Source organism: Notolepis coatsorum (genome assembly GCF_963971535.1).
Source record: "Notolepis coatsorum genome assembly, chromosome: 3".
In the NCBI taxonomy this organism is placed as follows: domain Eukaryota; kingdom Metazoa; phylum Chordata; class Actinopteri; order Aulopiformes; family Paralepididae; genus Notolepis; species Notolepis coatsorum.
In genome coordinates this window covers 207,840,011-207,859,609 of record NC_140167.1, presented here as the reverse complement: position 1 = coordinate 207,859,609, position 19,599 = coordinate 207,840,011, and the positions used below count along the sequence as shown (strand labels likewise).

Below are 19,599 nucleotides of genomic sequence, written 5' to 3'. Positions count from 1 at the left end.
CAACAAAGTGAAACTAAACTATTTACATACCTTCTGTTAAAAAAATGCAATGAGATTGAGAAACACATTTTTGTGACTCCTCTTTCCAAGCTATTGCCGGGGCCTTTTGTGTAGCAATGTTGTCTCTGTACTACCTGTATTTTGTCCTCACCTAATAAAGCCTATTTAACCCCGTCTGTTTTCTAACCATATTTCCACAGCAAGAAAGGTTACTTTTTCTATACTGAATTCCTTAGCGTCCTTCTTTGTGAAAGACTACGGAGATGAGATTGCTATAGAGCTGCGCAGCAGCGTGGGCGCGCCGGTGGAGATACCGCACAACTTCCAGGTGGACTTTGTGTGGAAGTCCACTTCCTTCGACAGGTGTGTTGCCAGTTCATACCGTCCTCACAACCCCCCCGTCATCTTGATATGTGGCCACCTCTGTGTTTCCGTGCCACTCTGATGGCTTGTAGCATGATCTGGTAGAAATATCTGTACCTTGAGAGTGCCTATATGTTTATATACACAGATGATGCCTATATGTTTATATACACAGATGATGCCTATATGTTTATATACACAGATGATGCCTATATGTTTATATACACAGATGATGCCTATATGTTTATATACACAGATGATGCCTATATGTTTATATACACAGATGATGCCTATATGTTTATATACACAGATGATGCCTATATGTTTATATACACAGATGATGCCTATATGTTTATATACACAGATGATGCCTATATGTTTATATACACAGATGATGCCTATATGTTTATATACACAGATGATGCCTATATGTTTATATACACAGATGATGCCTATATGTTTATATACACAGATGATGCCTATATGTTTATATACACAGATGATGCCTATATGTTTATATACACAGATGATGCCTATATGTTTATATACACAGATGATGCCTATATGTTTATATACACAGATGATGCCTACATGTTTATATACACAGATGATGCCTATATGTTTATATACACAGATGATGCCTATATGTTTATATACACAGATGATGCCTATATGTTTATATACACAGATGATGCCTATATGTTTATATACACAGATGATGCCTATATGTTTATATACACAGATGATGCCTATATGTTTATATACACAGATGATGCCTATATGTTTATATACACAGATGATGCCTATATGTTTATATACACAGATGATGCCTATATGTTTATATACACAGATGATGCCTATATGTTTATATACACAGATGATGCCTATATGTTTATATACACAGATGATGCCTATATGTTTATATACACAGATGATGCCTACATGTTTATATACACAGATGATGCCTATATGTTTATATACACAGATGATGCCTACATGTTTATATACACAGATGATACCTATATGTTTATATACACAGATGATGCCTATATGTTTATATACACAGATGATGCCTATATGTTTATACACACAGATGATGCCTATATGTTTATATACACAGATGATGCCTACATGTTTATATACACAGATGATGCCTATATGTTTATATACACAGATGATGCCTATATGTTTATATACACAGATGATGCCTATATGTTTATATACACAGATGATGCCTATATGTTTATATACACAGATGATGCCTATATGTTTATATACACAGATGATGCCTATATGTTTATATACACAGATGATGCCTATATGTTTATATACACAGATGATGCCTATATGTTTATATACACAGATGATGCCTATATGTTTATATACACAGATGATGCCTATATGTTTATATACACAGATGATGCCTATATGTTTATATACACAGATGATGCCTATATGTTTATATACACAGATGATGCCTATATGTTTATATACACAGATGATGCCTATATGTTTATATACACAGATGATGCCTATATGTTTATATACACAGATGATGCCTATATGTTTATATACACAGATGATGCCTATATGTTTATATACACAGATGATGCCTATATGTTTATATACACAGATGATGCCTATATGTTTATATACACAGATGATGCCTATATGTTTATATACACAGATGATGCCTATATGTTTATATACACAGATGATGCCTACATGTTTATATACACAGATGATGCCTATATGTTTATATACACAGATGATGCCTATATGTTTATATACACAGATGATGCCTATATGTTTATATACACAGATGATGCCTATATGTTTATATACACAGATGATACATACTAAAGATCAACATGTGTATAATACCAGACATGCAGCTATGGAAATATTCATGCTTCCACTACCCAAAACTAAGTAATTAAAGAGAACTGTAATGTGTCAAACTGGAACAAACTGCCATTACATATTACCAGTGAGACTTAAAAAAGAAATTGAGAACAGATTTTTCCAAAAAGAAATCATTATCTTTTATGATATACTTAAAAATATATATTTATCCAAATGAGGGCATCTGTGTCAGGTGGCAGGGGAGCGTTGGGCCCTCTGTGTCAGGTGGCAGGGGAGCGTTGGGCCCTCTGTGTGGTGGCAGGGGAGCGGTGGGCCCTCTGTGTCAGGTGGCAGGGGAGCGTTGGGCCCTCTGTGTCAGGTGGCAGGGGAGCGTTGGGCCCTCTGTGTCAGGTGGCAGGGGAGCGTTGGGCCCTCTGTGTCAGGTGGCAGGGGAGCGTTGGGCCCTCTGTGTCAGGTGGCAGGGGAGCGGTGGGCCCTCTGTGTGGTGGCAGGGGAGCGGTGGGCCCTCTGTGTCAGGTGGCAGGGGAGCGGTGGGCCCCCTGTGTCAGGTGGCAGGGGAGCGGTGGGCCCTCTGTGTCAGGTGGCAGGGGAGCGTTGGGCCCTCTGTGTCAGGTGGCAGGGGAGCGGTGGGCCCTCTGTGTCAGGTGGCAGGGGAGCGGTGGGCCCTCTGTGTCAGGTGGCAGGGGAGCGGTGGGCCCTCTGTGTCAGGTGGCAGGGGAGCGTTGGGCCCTCTGTGTGGTGGCAGGGGAGCGGTGGGCCCTCTGTGTCAGGTGGCAGGGGAGCGGTGGGCCCTCTGTGTCAGGTGGCAGGGGAGCGGTGGGCCCTCTGTGTCAGGTGGCAGGGGAGCGGTGGGCCCCCTGTGTCAGGTGGCAGGGGAGCGGTGGGCCCTCTGTGTCAGGTGGCAGGGGAGCGGTGGGCCCTCTGTGTCAGGTGGCAGGGGAGCGGTGGGCCCTCTGTGTCAGGTGGCAGGGGAGCGGTGGGCCCTCTGTGTCAGGTGGCAGGGGAGCGGTGGGCCCCCTGTGTCAGGTGGCAGGGGAGCGGTGGGCCCTCTGTGTCAGGTGGCAGGGGAGCGGTGGGCCCTCTGTGTCAGGTGGCAGGGGAGCGGTGGGCCCTCTGTGTGGTGGCAGGGGAGCGGTGGGCCCTCTGTGTGGTGGCAGGGGAGCGTTGGGCCCTCTGTGTGGTGGCAGGGGAGCGGTGGGCCCTCTGTGTCAGGTGGCAGGGGAGCGTTGGGCCCTCTGTGTGGTGGCAGGGGAGCGTTGGGCCCTCTGTGTCAGGTGGCAGGGGAGCGGTGGGCCCTCTGTGTGGTGGCAGGGGAGCGGTGGGCCCTCTGTGTCAGGTGGCAGGGGAGCGTTGGGCCCTCTGTGTCAGGTGGCAGGGGAGCGGTGGGCCCTCTGTGTCAGGTGGCAGGGGAGCGGTGGGCCCCCTGTGTCAGGTGGCAGGGGAGCGGTGGGCCCTCTGTGTCAGGTGGCAGGGGAGCGTTGGGCCCTCTGTGACCCTTCACCTCTGTGACCCTTCACCTCTGTGACCCTTCACCTCTGTGACCCTTCACCTCTGTAGACAGACACATTACTATCTGTTGCTGCTTGTACAATGTGCAGCATGGACGTATTGTTTTATTGTGATTGTACAATGATTTTATGTTGAATGTGTTGTTATTTTGAGAGGACCCCAGGAAGAGTAGTTGTCACTGAGGTAACCACTAATGGGGATCCTAAATAAACGGATCCATGTTGTATCTGTACTGTGACACAGAATGCAGAGTGCCCTGAAGACCTTTGCGGTGGATGAGACCTCTGTTTCAGGCTACATCTACCACAAGCTGCTGGGCCACGAGGTGGAGGACGTGGTCATCAAGTGCCAGCTGCCCAAGCGCTTCACCGCCCAGGGCCTGCCGGACCTCAACCACTCGCAGGTCTGGCCCACAACTACAATCAAATATATACTTCTTTTAATAATGCATTTCAATATGGCTTTCTGTCATTGCTTGAAATTAAGTGTATTTCATATTGAATAGTTTTGGAAAAAGTTAGGTGAGGCTTTTGTGATAAAAGCGTTGTATAATAACAATAGTGCACTAAAGGCGTTGTATAATAACAATAGTCCACTAAAGGCGTTGTATAATAACAATAGTACACTAAAGGCGTTGTATAATAACAATAGTACACTAAAGGCGTTGTATAATAACAATAGTACACTAAATGCGTTGTATAATAACAATAGTGCACTAAAAGCGTTGTATAATAACAATAGTACACTAAAGGCGTTGTATAATAACAATAGTACACTAAAAGCGTTGTATAATAACAATAGTACACTAAAGGCGTTGTATAATAACAATAGTACACTAAAGGCGTTGTATAATAACAATAGTACACTAAAGGCGTTGTATAATAACAATAGTACACTAAAGGCGTTGTATAATAACAATAGTACACTAAAGGCGTTGTATAATAACAATAGTGCACTAAAAGCGTTGTATAATAACAATAGTACACTAAAGGCGTTGTATAATAACAATAGTACACTAAAGGCGTTGTATAATAACAATAGTACACTAAATGCGTTGTATAATAACAATAGTGCACTAAAAGCGTTGTATAATAACAATAGTACACTAAAGGCGTTGTATAATAACAATAGTACACTAAAGGCGTTGTATAATAACAATAGTACACTAAAGGCGTTGTATAATAACAATAGTACACTAAAGGCGTTGTATAATAACAATAGTACACTAAAGGCGTTGTATAATAACAATAGTGCACTAAAAGCGTTGTATAATAACAATAGTACACTAAAGGCGTTGTATAATAACAATAGTACACTAAAGGCGTTGTATAATAACAATAGTACACTAAAGGCGTTGTATAATAACAATAGTACACTAAAGGCGTTGTATAATAACAATAGTACACTAAAAGCGTTGTATAATAACAATAGTACACTAAAGGCGTTGTATAATAACAATAGTACACTAAAGGCGTTGTATAATAACAATAGTACACTAAAGGCGTTGTATAATAACAATAGTACACTAAAGGCGTTGTATAATAACAATAGTACACTAAAGGCGTTGTATAATAACAATAGTACACTAAAGGCGTTGTATAATAACAATAGTGCACTAAAAGCGTTGTATAATAACAATAGTGCACTAAAAGCGTTGTATAATAACAATAGTACACTAAAGGCGTTGTATAATAACAATAGTACACTAAAGGCGTTGTATAATAACAATAGTACACTAAAGGCGTTGTATAATAACAATAGTACACTAAAGGCGTTGTATAATAACAATAGTACACTAAAGGCGTTGTATAATAACAATAGTACACTAAAGGTGTTGTATAATAACAATAGTACACTAAAGGCGTTGTATAATAACAATAGTACACTAAAGGCGTTGTATAATAATAGTACACTAAAGGCGTTGTATAATAACAATAGTCCACTAAAGGCGTTGTATAATAACAATAGTACACTAAAGGCGTTGTATAATAACAATAGTGCACTAAAAGCGTTGTATAATAACAATAGTACACTAAAAGCGTTGTATAATAACAATAGTACACTAAAGGCGTTGTATAATAACAATAGTACACTAAAGGCGTTGTATAATAACAATAGTACACTAAAGGCGTTGTATAATAACAATAGTACACTAAAGGCGTTGTATAATAACAATAGTACACTAAAGGCGTTGTATAATAACAATAGTACACTAAAGGCGTTGTATAATAACAATAGTACACTAAAGGTGTTGTATAATAACAATAGTACACTAAAGGCGTTGTATAATAACAATAGTACACTAAAGGCGTTGTATAATAACAATAGTACACTAAAGGCGTTGTATAATAACAATAGTCCAGGTGTATGTAACCCTAACAGTGTATGAAGACCGTGTATGTGTGTTGCTCCAGGTGTATGCTGTGAAGACAGTCCTGCAGAGACCCCTCAGCCTGATCCAGGGCCCACCCGGCACAGGCAAGACCGTCACCTCTGCCACCATCGTCTACCACCTGGCCAGACAGGGCAACGGGTAACACTTGGTTCTCCCTGATGTATTATGGTCAATTCCTTTGGTGTACCTAAGGTGGCTTCTGTAGGATTTGTATAATGTTATAATAATAATAACTTTGTATAGCACTTTTCATACAGAAATTGCAGTTCAAAGTGCTTCACAGCAGTAAAAAAAAAATACAGGCATAAAAGCAAGCATAAAAAAGATAGAGGTGGTAAGGTAAAAAGGTTTTTCAGATTAGGATCTAGCATCCCAATAGGCCTCTCTGTTTATGGTTTCATTCAGTAATAAAAATAATAAAATAGAATAGACAGAGTAAAAAAGTGCGGTTTGATTCAGTTTAAAAATAGGCAAAAAATGTCATGATTGTTGTACCACGGCATGGTGACATACTGAACACCACGGTCACATACTGAACACCACGGTCACACACTGAACACCACGGTGACATACTGAACACCACGGTCACATACTGAACACCACGGTCACATACTGAACACCACGGTCACATACTGAACACCACGGTCACATACTGAACACCACGGTCACATACTGAACACCACGGTCACATACTGAACACCACGGTCACACACTGAACACCACGGTCACACACTGAACACCCATCTACCGCTTGGCAGGTAATACAAACAAACTGTGTTGCGCTGTTGATCGAAAAAAAACATGCACATTCTAAGAATGTAGTTGCATAGCAACCCTGGCACTAGGAGTCAGTAGGCTAGTAAGTGGCTGGGCTTTCAGACTCGTTGTGACCATATGGCAGTTGCACAGTGATTCGTATAAAATGGATTCCACAAACGACTTTTCTCAGTGATCATAAACAATTTTAATCACTTCATATTTTATGACAATTTCCCAATAATATTTAAATAATATTAAATATATGAAATGTTTTTGTATTCAAGTCGTTGTTTTTTTTGCGTGGCTACTGGGAGCTCGGTGCGTCTGGCGAGAGCTCGTATGGAACGTGCAAGATTTATAATTGGTATTAAAAAGGTCTTAAATTGAATCCCCTGTATGGGTATAAGTAGCACCGGTTAGTTCTTTGGGCAGAGCTGTTTGACAGTGGAACGTCGTTCAACTCTACGTGGGAGCTGTTACTTCTCTACAGCAGCTTAATGACAGTAGAAGAACAACACGGAGGTAAACACTTTGACTACTAGTTGGACTGTATAAGAAAAACTATTCCATACTAGACTATATACCGTACATATACTGTGTGTGTATATATATATATATATATATATATATATATATATATATATATACTAGACTATATATATATATGGTATATATATATTAGGGCTGTTAATGCTTTAACTTTGGAGATTAATTAAAATTATTTAAAGCATTAAAATAAATGTATCTAGATTAGTGAAAAATCTTCAATCTTAGCGCCGCGGATATAAGAAACATTTGTATTTCACAGGAGAGAAACTATTCAAAGAGAGCTATTAAAATAGTCTTTGAATCTAAATATACTTTCTTTGTGTTGATTTTACATTCATTTCATGATTTTACTCAAGTAAATATCTGTTACAAGCTTCGGTCTCAAGTAGAAAAATTCTATTTTTAATCTAGATTAATTACAGAACATTTTGAGATGAATTAGTTAATTTCTTTTTATCTATTGACGGCACTAATATATATATATATATATATACTAGACTATATATACAATATAAAATACAGTATACAATGCTACACCAAACGAGTACGTTTGCTTGGTGTGATTACATGTTGCGAGTTTGAGCTAATTATGAGTTTACATGGGCGGGCACATGGGGGAAATTGTACATGATGTTTCTGCATTTTTCCGGGACGCTGTTGGGCCTCGATCGCCCAGTGCATGACACGCAAGAGAGTTGGAATGTCCAAATGCCACAGGAATGTTCATCCAAATAGCACCTTTGTAGTAGTAGTAGTAGTAGTAGTAGTAGTCCCATGGACCAAACCAATGCGAATCTCTGACAACATTATCTAATATTCTATGGTAGCTAGGGTTGGGTACTGAACTCTGTACTTTTAACCCTTTCACTGCCACACGACAGCCGGTTAACCCTTTCACTGTGACAATACAGAAGGTTAGCCCTTTACTATCACACAACCGACGGCGATGCTCCATCATTAGCATCATTAGCTCCGCATCCGCGGAGCTAATGATGCTAATGATGGAGCATCGCCGTCGGTTGTGTGATAGTAAAGGGCTAACCTTCTGTCGTGTGGCAGTGAAAGGGTTAAGGGTACCGACCGGTGAGGTCAGAGGACTTGGATAGTATTTACTGAGGATGGCCAGATAATGTTTATTTAACCTCTTAACACTTTGAGTGCCAGCAGGGGGCGCACGATTTAGCGCTTGAGTGCCGGCGCTCTAATCAATGGGAGGGCGAGCACATTTGCGAACGCATAAACTATATCTTAAATTATGGCTATGTGTCTAATACGCCTGTCGCTTATCAATGACTTGTTTCCAGTCAACATTGTCCAAACGGATAGTTTTTAAATCTGTACATTTCCGATTTATACCATTTTGAAAAACGCTAGTTTTTTTTTAAACTTCCAGAAAAAAAGGTCATTCTGCAGGAATCGCGCTTTAGTGGAATACACAAAACACGTTGTCATTTTTCGGCCTATTTATGAATCTTTTTCAAATAAACGCTAGATTATCGATAGTATATGTGTACTTATGCACGCTAGAGAAGCGGGCTGAAAAATCGATTATCTTATTTCTTGATCAGCACACACACACTCGCATACACAGGGCTGGGCGATATATCGAGTATACTTGATGTATCGCGGCTTGTTCTACATGAGATGTAGTACATTTTTATATCATGAACATCGAGTATATGTTGTCACGGCTGATGAGACTTGCTTTAGCGCAGAGCTTTCCTCTTATTTCATTATAGACACATGACCAGCGCGGACCTTAAATTACATGCAATTTAATTGACGCAAGCAATGGGCTAACGTTAGCTGCTAACCAAGTTATCCATGATGACTAGGCTAAGCTAACTAGCGTTGGATGCTAACCCTGGAAAACGCTCAAAGTCGACTCCGCAACACTAGTTCCATTCGTGAGGTGAGGGTGTGGGTTATATTGACAATGCTTGACAACAGAAGTTTAAACATAACTTCATATTTATTGGTTATTCTTTTCTTTACATCATCCAGTTTCCATCTCAGTGTGTTAAAACTCTTCCTGTTTACATTCAAGTGTGACATCATCACCACTGTCGTCAGCTTGTGACTGCAACTTGTTCCTGTTTGCGGACGACTCAGCCCTGCTGGTCTCTGACGAGAACAAGTTACAGGTTGAAAAAACCCTCAGCTCGGAACTAGGCAAAATCTGCACCTGGCTCGCTGATAACAAACTATCATTACACATGGGCAAAACAGAGTCCATTCTCTTCGGTTCAAATAACAAACTCAGCAAAACAGACGGCTTCTCAGTTACAGTGGGTGACAATATTGTCACCAGGAAAGATGAAATTACCTACCTGGGTTCCATCCTAGAGGCTAATCTTTCCTGTGACAAAATGGCATCCAATGTAATAAAAAAAGTCAATCAACGAACTCTATTCTTGTACCGGATCTCCTCCCTGGTAAACAAGAATACCCTGAAGACTCTGGCAGAAGCACTCATTCAAGGGTACTACGACTATGCTTGCACCTCATGGTACCAAAGCACCTCAAAGGCACTAAAAACCAAATTACAAACATCTCAAAACAAACTAGTCAGACTACTGCTTGACCTTACTCCTAGAACCCACCTCACCCCTGCCCACTTTGACAATCTAGGATGGCTTAGAGTAGACGACAGAGTACAGCAACTTGCAATGGGCCTGGTCTACAAGATACACTACACGACCAAGGTACCCATGTACATGTCAAAATACTTCCCAAAGGTCAGTGAATACCACGATCACAACACCAGAGGGAGCTCCACAAATCATGTAAAACCCAGATTCGGCTCAAACAAGGGACTAAACACGTTTCGCAATTATGCCACAACAATATGGAACGCCCTACCCAAAGCTGTAAAGGAATGTGAATCACTACCCACCTTCAAAAACACTCAAAGAACACCTACGGGAGACTGCAATTCAAAACTGGACCCTACAAATGTCCTAACCCAGTTGTACAATAAAGACCAAGCATGGCTCTGTCAGTATTCCAATGTACAGCCCCACCCAACCCCACCCCACCTACCCAACCTCCTCCAATGTACAGTTTCTATGTCAAATGTATGTCAGTATTCCAATGTACAGTGTCCCCCCCCCCTACCCAACCCCCCCCCCCCCCCCGCCACCCCAATGTACAGCCCCACCCCACCTACCCAACCTCCCCCAATGCACAGTTTATATGTCAAATGTATATACTCTTCTTCTGGATTTTTTTAGTATCACAAACAGTACTGTATTTGAAAATCTGGTATGTCATAAATGTATAGATGTAGCAGTACTGTCTACCTGTATGTCATGTGTGTCATATGATGAATTGAAAATGGGGGACCCTGATGGAAACGAGACGAAAGTCTTTCTCAGGTCTGCATCCTCTTAACAATTGTATGTATTGAGCTGTACTGTACTGTACCCATTCTGCAATCTGTTAATACACTTTTCAATCAATCAATCAATCACCACGGCAGCTTAGACGATCAAAACGCAAACCTAGAACAAAACCCGATGGGGGGGGGGGGGGGGGGGGGAGGCTGGCTCTCTTGCACGTTCTCTCTCTCTACATTCAATGATTTAAAGTAGTGGATAGTTGATGATATAAACATTTAATTTCATTATCTGAAATATTCTAAAATCATTAAGTCTGCTATAAGCCATTATCCCTTTGTGTGTGATTATTATTTTCTCACAGTAGTGTGTGTGTATATATATATATATGTGCGTGTTTGGCTAAAGTGGATAGAAAACACAGTACTGTGCAAAAGTATTTTTTTAATATAAATTGTCTTGGATGCGTCAGTAGACTACTCTTAGTACATTTTAATTTAATTATTTTTTAAAGCATCTTCATGGTTTAATAATGCAAACATATGTTGCAGGAACTTATAATCATATTGGCGTGACTGTATGCATCAAAGGGTTAAATCAAGCATTTTTAAGTGCTTTAGAGCAGGGGTCTCAAACTCGCGGGCCGATGATATTTTGCGGCCCCCTACTTGACGTCAAAGTGTAGTGTTAATGCGGCCCGCACGCAACTGTTTGCTGAGTCGTTGCGCAAGAGTTGGACGTTTTATGGGGCTGCGGCACTGCAGATATACCCTGCTCCAATGATCCGCACGGACATTAGACAGTGTTGCACTCGCTACCCAGTCTGTAGCAGTCGCAGAGACTCTGGCTAGTAGTGAGGTTCATGTTGTGATTTTCGATGCAAAATAAATATTCAACATTCTCTTTTGAGACTCCGCCTCAGAGACTCTTATCCTTTGGCACTTGGAACTTGCTGTACTTTGCTTGCAGGTCTGCAGCCATTATTGCTGGGTTATGAATAGCACCAACTTTAGCCACGGGACCGTTGTCAAGCTAAGCTAGCTGACCTAGCTTGTCTTCCCCGCAAGGTTTTCACATTGACATTTGATAACGTTAGTCAGCTAACGCTAGTCAGTAGCTACTTGACTTAAATACGATTCACCGTGGGTGCACTATTGTTGATAGACGGACAGAGTGTCAGGTCCTGGAGAAAGGACAGGCCATCATCTGATTTGATGTAACGTAGCTAACGCTAGCTTTTCAGCTAATGCTATAATAACACCAAGCAAAACACATCCCGTCCGAGCTCCCCGTCACACGCTCTGTCGGGGACAATGGAATTTAAGAAAGTGTATCTGCTGTTAAAATGACAAACAGCATCACACTTTAAAACACGTTCATTTTATAATCCTCACTCCGCAGGAGATAAATTACGTCATGGGATCGGAGGCTAGAATTGATGTGTATTGATTGATTGATTGATTGAAAACTGTATTAACAGATTGCAGAATGGGTACAATACAGTACAGCTCAATACACACAATTGTTAAGGGGATGCAGACCAGAGAAAGACTTTCGTCTTGTTTACATCAGGGTCCCCCATTTTCAATTCATCAGGACATATATGACATACAGATACCAAGTCCTCACTCAGTGGCAAGAAGCCATTCTCTCTCTCTGATGCATACATAATAAAATAATGTATGACTGAAGTGATGGAGGCCATGTTTGAAGGCAAACAAAAGCAAATCCCCCTCAGATCGCACAGCAACCAGAATAAACAGCTTTGTGATAGAATAAAAAAAATGCACAGTGCATTTCCATAGCTGTGGATGAGTCCACTGACACCACTGAGAAGCCTATGTTCTGAAGAACCGTTCATGTTCTGAAGAACCGTTCATGTTCTGAAGAACTGTTGATGTTCTGAAATGTTATTGCTAAAGATTGAGACGATTGGATCAGTTGTACTTTTTTTTGGAATACTTGAAACCCTTTTTTTGTGGAATATTTGATGCGGCCCAGCCTCACCCAGACTCTACCTCCAGCGGCCCCCAGGTAAATTGAGTTTGAGACCCCTGCTTTAGAGGAAATGTCAAAATATCGCGATATATATAGTGTACCGTGATATGGCCAAAAATATTCCTGATCGCCATTCCAAATATCGATCGCGTTTATTGATCCAACGCTGGGTACTGGAAACACATTCCACGCTGTTCTGCGGCTCAGCAATGAATGGGATCGTCTCCGGTTACATGCCTGACAAGTAAAATGTGGATTCCGGACTCTTTTTTTCCCATCCATTTCATTCAGTCCAATCCAATGGGTGCAATACCATCCGGAGAGACGATAGGGGGCGGTATTTTCCCCGTTCGAGCTCAGATAGATCCCCCAATGGTAACGTGAGGCTAGATTGATGAAAAATGAATGGAAATCGATAATAAAAAAATAACAATTAAATAACGAGATTTCTCGTTCTTAGCACTCAACGCATGGCATGAACTAACGAGATTTCTCGTGGCTGGCACTCAAAGTGTTAAGCCAGAGCGGTCTGGTACCGGACCGACAATGACATCACACCATAAATCCATCTCTACAGAATGTATGAATTAATGTTGCATTTTCTTTTTTCAAATGTAGCCAAGAGTAAAGACTCTAACTCTGACAAAACAGCAATCAACGTGTATATTTTCAGCACTACATTTGTTTACCAGTGGTTTTACGTGTTATTATTACATGTCGTTTTCACATTCGCTGAAATGCTTGCTTGTGATTGGTCAATAGCGCTCGTCGGAGGTCCGATATGTAAGGGATAATGTATAGCTACGAGGTCATTGTCGCAAAATAATTGACCGACACGGAGTTTAAAATACTGAGCCGCTTCGGCGAGGTGTTTTAAACGTCAGTGAAGGTCAATTATTTTGCGACAATGACCGAGTATAGCTATACATTATCCCGCTTATTACATGGCTAACTTACTAACAATATACCTAATTAATTTTACATCGACTCGCAACACTGGTTCTGGCTGCGTTCTGGCTCCGCTCGTCGCTCCGCCCCCTGTCATCGCCGGCAGCAGAACACCGGCAGTGTCTAATTGCACTGAAACAGTGTGTGTCAGTGGGCTTGATTGCGAACAGCTGCGCACAGCGGTCATTATTGAAAAAACAGCTGTCATTATTGAAAAATAATGACCGCTGTCGGGGGGCTGTTGACCAATCACAAGCAAGCATTTCGGCGAATGTGAAAACCCCATGTACTAATACTCTATAACGGACCTCTGTGGAACAATAATGACCGCTGTGCGCAGCTGTTCGCAATCAAGCCCCACTGACACACACCGTTTCAGTGCAATCAGACACACCTGCCGGGCTGCCGGCGATAATAATAATCACTTTATTTGGGCTGACAGCGGACAGAGCCACAGAACAACTGCGTCTGCATTTGATCTCGTCTTGTCGATTTTGTAAAATGAATTAGGTATATTGTTATTAAGCTAGCCATGTAATAAGCAGGATAATGTATAGCTATACTCGGTCATCATCGCAAAATAATTGACCTTCACTGACGTTTAAAACACCTCGGCCTCCGTGTCGGTCAATTATTTTGCGACAATGACCTCGTAGCTATACATTATCCCTTACTTAGTGAAATATGAGTTATAGAAATCTCAAGGCATCGAGTCGGAAAAAGGCGAGGATTGATGCAAGGATTTGGCGCAACCTAACTTGAGTAGTCTTTTGAGAGAAGAGACCCAGGGCTTTCGATGGGCTTTCGAATAAAATAAAAAAAACTACACTTCCCAGCTCACGCCAGCCACTCAAACCTAGTAACAGACACAATATTTCTGACACTGAGAATACATTCCATGAGATCCATAGATGTCCCTAGATACCAAGAACATGCAAATGGACCTTGTAGAAGTGGAGCAATCTTCCATTTACTTAGGTATGTATTTTTTGGATTTTCAGAAAATAGGGCTCGGGCTTAAGAGGTTAAACATTCAAAAAGAAAAGAGAAATTCTCTGAATGGTTTATGAGGGGTTTTAGTTTGTGAGGTGTGTTTTACAATAAATAACTAAATGTTCTAAATAAATAATGTTGAAATTGAGAAGTTTAGACTTAGTTTAGTTTTACATCTGAAATAACATTTTTGTTATTACAGACAGTAAAGTACAGAGGAAAAAAAAGGTACCGGTTCCGGTTCAAATGTGAATGGCCGTTCCTCTCAGTTGAAGCTGTATGGTCCTGAGCGGCTCTCTGTGGTGTGTGTGTGTGTGTGTGTGTGTGTCCTGTAGGCCAGTCCTGGTGTGCGCTCCCAGCAACATCGCGGTGGACCAGTTGACCGAGAAGATCCACCAGACGGGGCTGAAGGTGGTGAGGCTGTGTGCCAAGAGCAGAGAGGCCATCGACTCCCCCGTGTCCTTCCTGGCCCTGCACAACCAGATCAGCAACATGGACAGGTCAGAATGTGCTCTTAGTTCCTGTTCTTCCTGCCTAGAGAGCCCCCCTCCCCTTTTTTCCCTTTTTAAACGATGTCCTCTCTACCCAGGCATTAAAGCGTTCCGTCTTGGGACGGATATCCGTCAATTTGATTTGGAGATTCCGTCATTTGATTCGGAGTCGTGACGGATTTTAACCTGAGCCAATCGGAGGCGTCAAATATCCTTTTTTCCCCCTACCACGGCCGCACCAAGCAGTCATTTCCGAGCAATCGGCAAATTATCAGGCAAATGCAACCAACCAGAAGGCGAGATTGTTCCGAGTTTACAGCGCTTTCACCCGCCTCCGCTGTGCTCAGCACCAATGGGAAGCGCCTATTTGCGTTTGAGTTTCTGAAACTCCGCCATTGCTCTCTAGCGTAGCTCTACTCGCGAGTAAACTTGACTCATCAACATGCAGCAACTTTTCCGAGACCGTAAGTTCATTTGACTTATTCTAGTCTAAAGAAACATACCGTATATAGGGGAGCTCCCGTAGCTCACCGCATATCTCTGCGCTATTTCTGCGTCGGGGAAAACCGTGCTCGTCACGGATCTGGGGGACACGAGTTCGATTCCCGGACCCGCCGTCATTTCTCAGAATGTCTTCCCCTGCTCTACATCCCATTTCAACCTGTTTCTGTCGGTCATGCTTGACCAGAAAAGCGATAAACGCTAAAAAAAAAAGTAAAAAAAAAAACATATATATTACTATTGCTATTGATAAATCTATATAATGTGAATGCCACAAAACGAATGCCTTTTGTTAATCAGAACGTTATTTACGCGACAAGCAGTGTGTTGTTGTTTTTGTTGTTGTTGGTGGTGTTGTTGCGTGTGTGTGCTTGCGCCGCTCGCTTTCCGTGTATGATAAATGTTGATAAATGTAGGTAACGTTAAGGCCACAAAACAAATTACTTTCTTAATCAGAACATTATTTGCGTTATCAATTGTTTTTAAGCTCAATAAACTTCTTTCTCCCATTTGTCCGGGAGATCTCTGGGTAACAGTACTGTATATTTGCATATCATATATGTCACAAATGTAACATTACTATATGTAGTATGTCATGTATGTCACTATGAATTGAAAATGGGGGACCCTGATGTAAACCAGATGAAAGTCTTTCTCTGGTCTGCATCCCCTTAACAAGCTGTACTGTATTGTACCCATTCTGCAATCTGTTAAATATTGATTGATTGTTATTAACAGATGCAGACCAGAGAAAGACTTTCGTCTTGTTTACATCAGGGTCCCCCATTTTCAATTCATCATAACATATATGACACACATGACATACAGATAGACAATACTGCTACATCTATACATTTATGACATACCAGATTTACAAATACAGTAGCCTATTGTTTGTGATACAAAAATAGTCTAAAAAGAGTACCGTATATACATTTGACGAAGAAACTGTACATTGGAGGTGGTTGGGTGGGATAGTTTCAAGTTTCTTTAATAGTTGTCATACAGAAGTACAGAATACTTTCATACAAAATGCTTCTTACTGTTACGCTCCAGAGACTGTGCTAGACAAGATAGTATCAAATAACATAGTATAGCATGTAATTTAGAAGAAGAAATGAAGAAAATGAGGTCACAGTGTTCGGTATAGACATATGTACAATGTTCTGAGTTACCATATAATATACAATACTATGCAGTGTACTAATGTACAGTACTATATAGTGCAAAGCAGAAATGGGATGAGGTACAATTTAGGTACAATTTACAGTAAGGTGTACGAGTTGTAGTGCAATCCTTCATCAATAAATATAAAGTGTGGGGAGTGGGTGCTACAGTGTGTTTGTTTAAAGTGGGTGTGTGCGGGTGTGTGCTATAAAGTATGTGGAGTGGGTGCTACAGTGTGTTTGTTTAAAGTGAGTGTGTGCGTGTGGATGTGTGTGCTATGTGCGTTTGGTGGTTGTTGTTGTGTAGTGTTCATTGTTCGTTTAGCAGCCTGATGGCCTGGGGATAGAAGCTTCTTCTGAGTCTTTCTGTGCTCGCCTTGAGACTCCGGTATCGCTTGCCTGACCGCAGCAGTTCAAAGAGGCAGTTGTTCGGGTGACTGGAGTCTTTAATGATTCTCTTAGCCTTGCCCTTGCAACGCTTGTTGTAAATGTTCTGGAGGGTGGGGAGCCCCCCTCCAATTGTGCGTTCGGCTGAACGTGTCACTCTTTGTAGTCTGCTTCGGTCTTGTGCAGTGCTATTCCCAAACCAGGAGGTGATGTTGCCGGTCAAGATGCTCTCTATTGTACATGAGTAGAAGTTCTTAAGGATCTTCTGACTGACTTGGAACTTCCTTAGGCGCCTGAGGAAGTAGAGGCGTTGTCGTGCCTTCTTCACAACACTGTCAATGTGTGTGGTCCATGTCAAGTCCTCGGATATGTAGGCTCCGAGGTACTTGAAGCTGTTGACTCTCTCAACCGGTGCCCCGTCGATGCTGAGGGGGCTGTAGTCCTTGACCCCCGACCTCCTGAAGTCCACAATCATCTCCTTTGTTTTGCTGACGTTCAGGGAGAGGCTGTTTTCCTGGCACCATCCCGCCAGGACCTTGACCTCTTCCAGGTAGGCCCTCTCGTCATTGGCAGAGATCAGGCCCACCACCACTGTGTCGTCAGCCAATTTGATGATTGTATTGCTACTCCGCTGAGCCACACAGTCGTGTGTGTACAGGGAGTAGAGGAGGGGACTCAGAACACAGCCCTGGGGGGCCCCTATGTTGAGGGATGAGGAGGTGCAGTTGCCTGCTCTCACCACCTGGGGTCTGCCAGTCAGGAAGTCCAAGACCCACTGGCAGAGGTCATAGTTCAAGCCCAGGTCCCTGAGCTTGGCTATGAGTATGGAGGGGACTATGGTATTGAATGCCGAGCTGTAGTCGATGAATAGCATTCTCACATAGTTCCCCTGCCTCTTGTCCAGGTGTGATGCTGCTGTGTGCAGCACATGGGCTATGGCGTCCTCCGTGGACCTGTTGGGGCGGTATGCAAATTGCAGGGGGTCCATGTTGATGGGGAGGGAGGAGCAGATGTAGCCCTTTACTAGCTTCTCAAAGCACTTCATGGCTATGGAGGTGAGAGCTACAGGGCGGTAGTCGTTGAGGCAAGCAGGCTTGGATTTTTTGGGTACAGGGATAATAGTGGACTTCTTCAGGCAGGTGGGGATGACAGCCTGTTCTAAGGACAGGTTAAATATGTCGGTGAATACTGGGGCCAGTTGGTCGGCACAGACTTTTAGGACGCGGCCGGGGATGCCGTCCGGACCTGCTGCCTTCCTGATATTCACTTTTTTAAAGGTCCGCCTCACCTCATGCTCTGTTACCCTGAACACTGCGCCTCCATCAGCAGCCGACCCCCCCCCCCCCCATTGCCGTGGCTTGTGAGCTGGTGTTGTTATTACCAGCATCAAATCTCGCATAGAAGGTATTGAGGTCATTTGCTAAGGAGATGTCACTGTTCAGTTTGAGGGAGGCGCCTTTGTAGTCTGTCATCGTTTTGAGCCCCTGCCACATAGCTCTAGAGTCAGCTTGTTCAAACTGGAGTTCAATTTTATCTCTGTAGCGCCGTTTGGCCTCTGACACTGTCCTCCTTACGTTGTATCGCGCCACCTTGTGGTCATTCATGTTGCCTGCCACTAGGCCGTCGTTGTATGCTTTGGTGCGCTCTCTCAGAGCTTCACGGACGGATTTGTCTACCCAGGGTTTTTGATTTGGGTAAACTCTCATTTTGGTAGTGGGGATTGTTTCTTCCACCAAAGTACAAACATAGTCCAGCACTGTCTCCGTGTAGACATTAATGTTATCTGTGTCGCGGAACACATTCCAGTCTGTGCAGTCAAACCGAGCCTGGAGCGTCTCCTCTGACGTCAAATCCCATTTCTGCACCTCTCGCGAGACTACAGGAGTACTTTTGATTCTCTGTTTGTACATTGGTGAAAGAAAAATGGACGCGTGATCTGATTTACCAAAGCCACTATCAGAATGAGCCTTGTAGCCACCTTTAAATTGCGTGTAACAGTGATCTAGGATGTTACCGCCTCTGGTGTTGCAAGTCACATGCTGATAGAAGTCAGGTAATACCTTTCTCAGATTGGCGCTATTGAAATCACCCAGCACTAAAATGGCGGCGTTAACGTTCGCCGCTTGTATTCTATTTACCTCGTCGTGGAGTCTGGAGAGCGCGACGTTGTTACTGGCTTGCGGTGGAATATACACTCCGACCAGGATGATCGCCGTTAACTCCCTCGGGAGGAAGAAAGGACGACACTTGATGGTTATATATTCCAGGTCTGGGCAGCAGTGGTTGGATAATTCCTTCACGTTAGTTGGATCGCTCCAATTGTTGTTAAACATGAA

The 19,599-nt window shown here is 42.5% G+C and overlaps 1 protein-coding gene across 1 annotated transcript in view; it reads left to right on the top strand.

Annotated features, from left to right (window-relative positions):
• LOC311225308 (regulator of nonsense transcripts 1-like) overlaps positions 1–19,599 on the top strand; it is a 112,710-nt gene that overhangs the window by 31,693 nt on the left and 61,418 nt on the right. The window contains exons 9-12 of the mRNA XM_084310533.1: positions 237–363; positions 3,982–4,141; positions 6,153–6,271; positions 15,054–15,218. Coding sequence (XP_084166659.1) covers positions 237–363; positions 3,982–4,141; positions 6,153–6,271; positions 15,054–15,218 — 571 coding nt within the window. The remainder of the gene's footprint in view (positions 1–236; positions 364–3,981; positions 4,142–6,152; positions 6,272–15,053; positions 15,219–19,599) is intronic.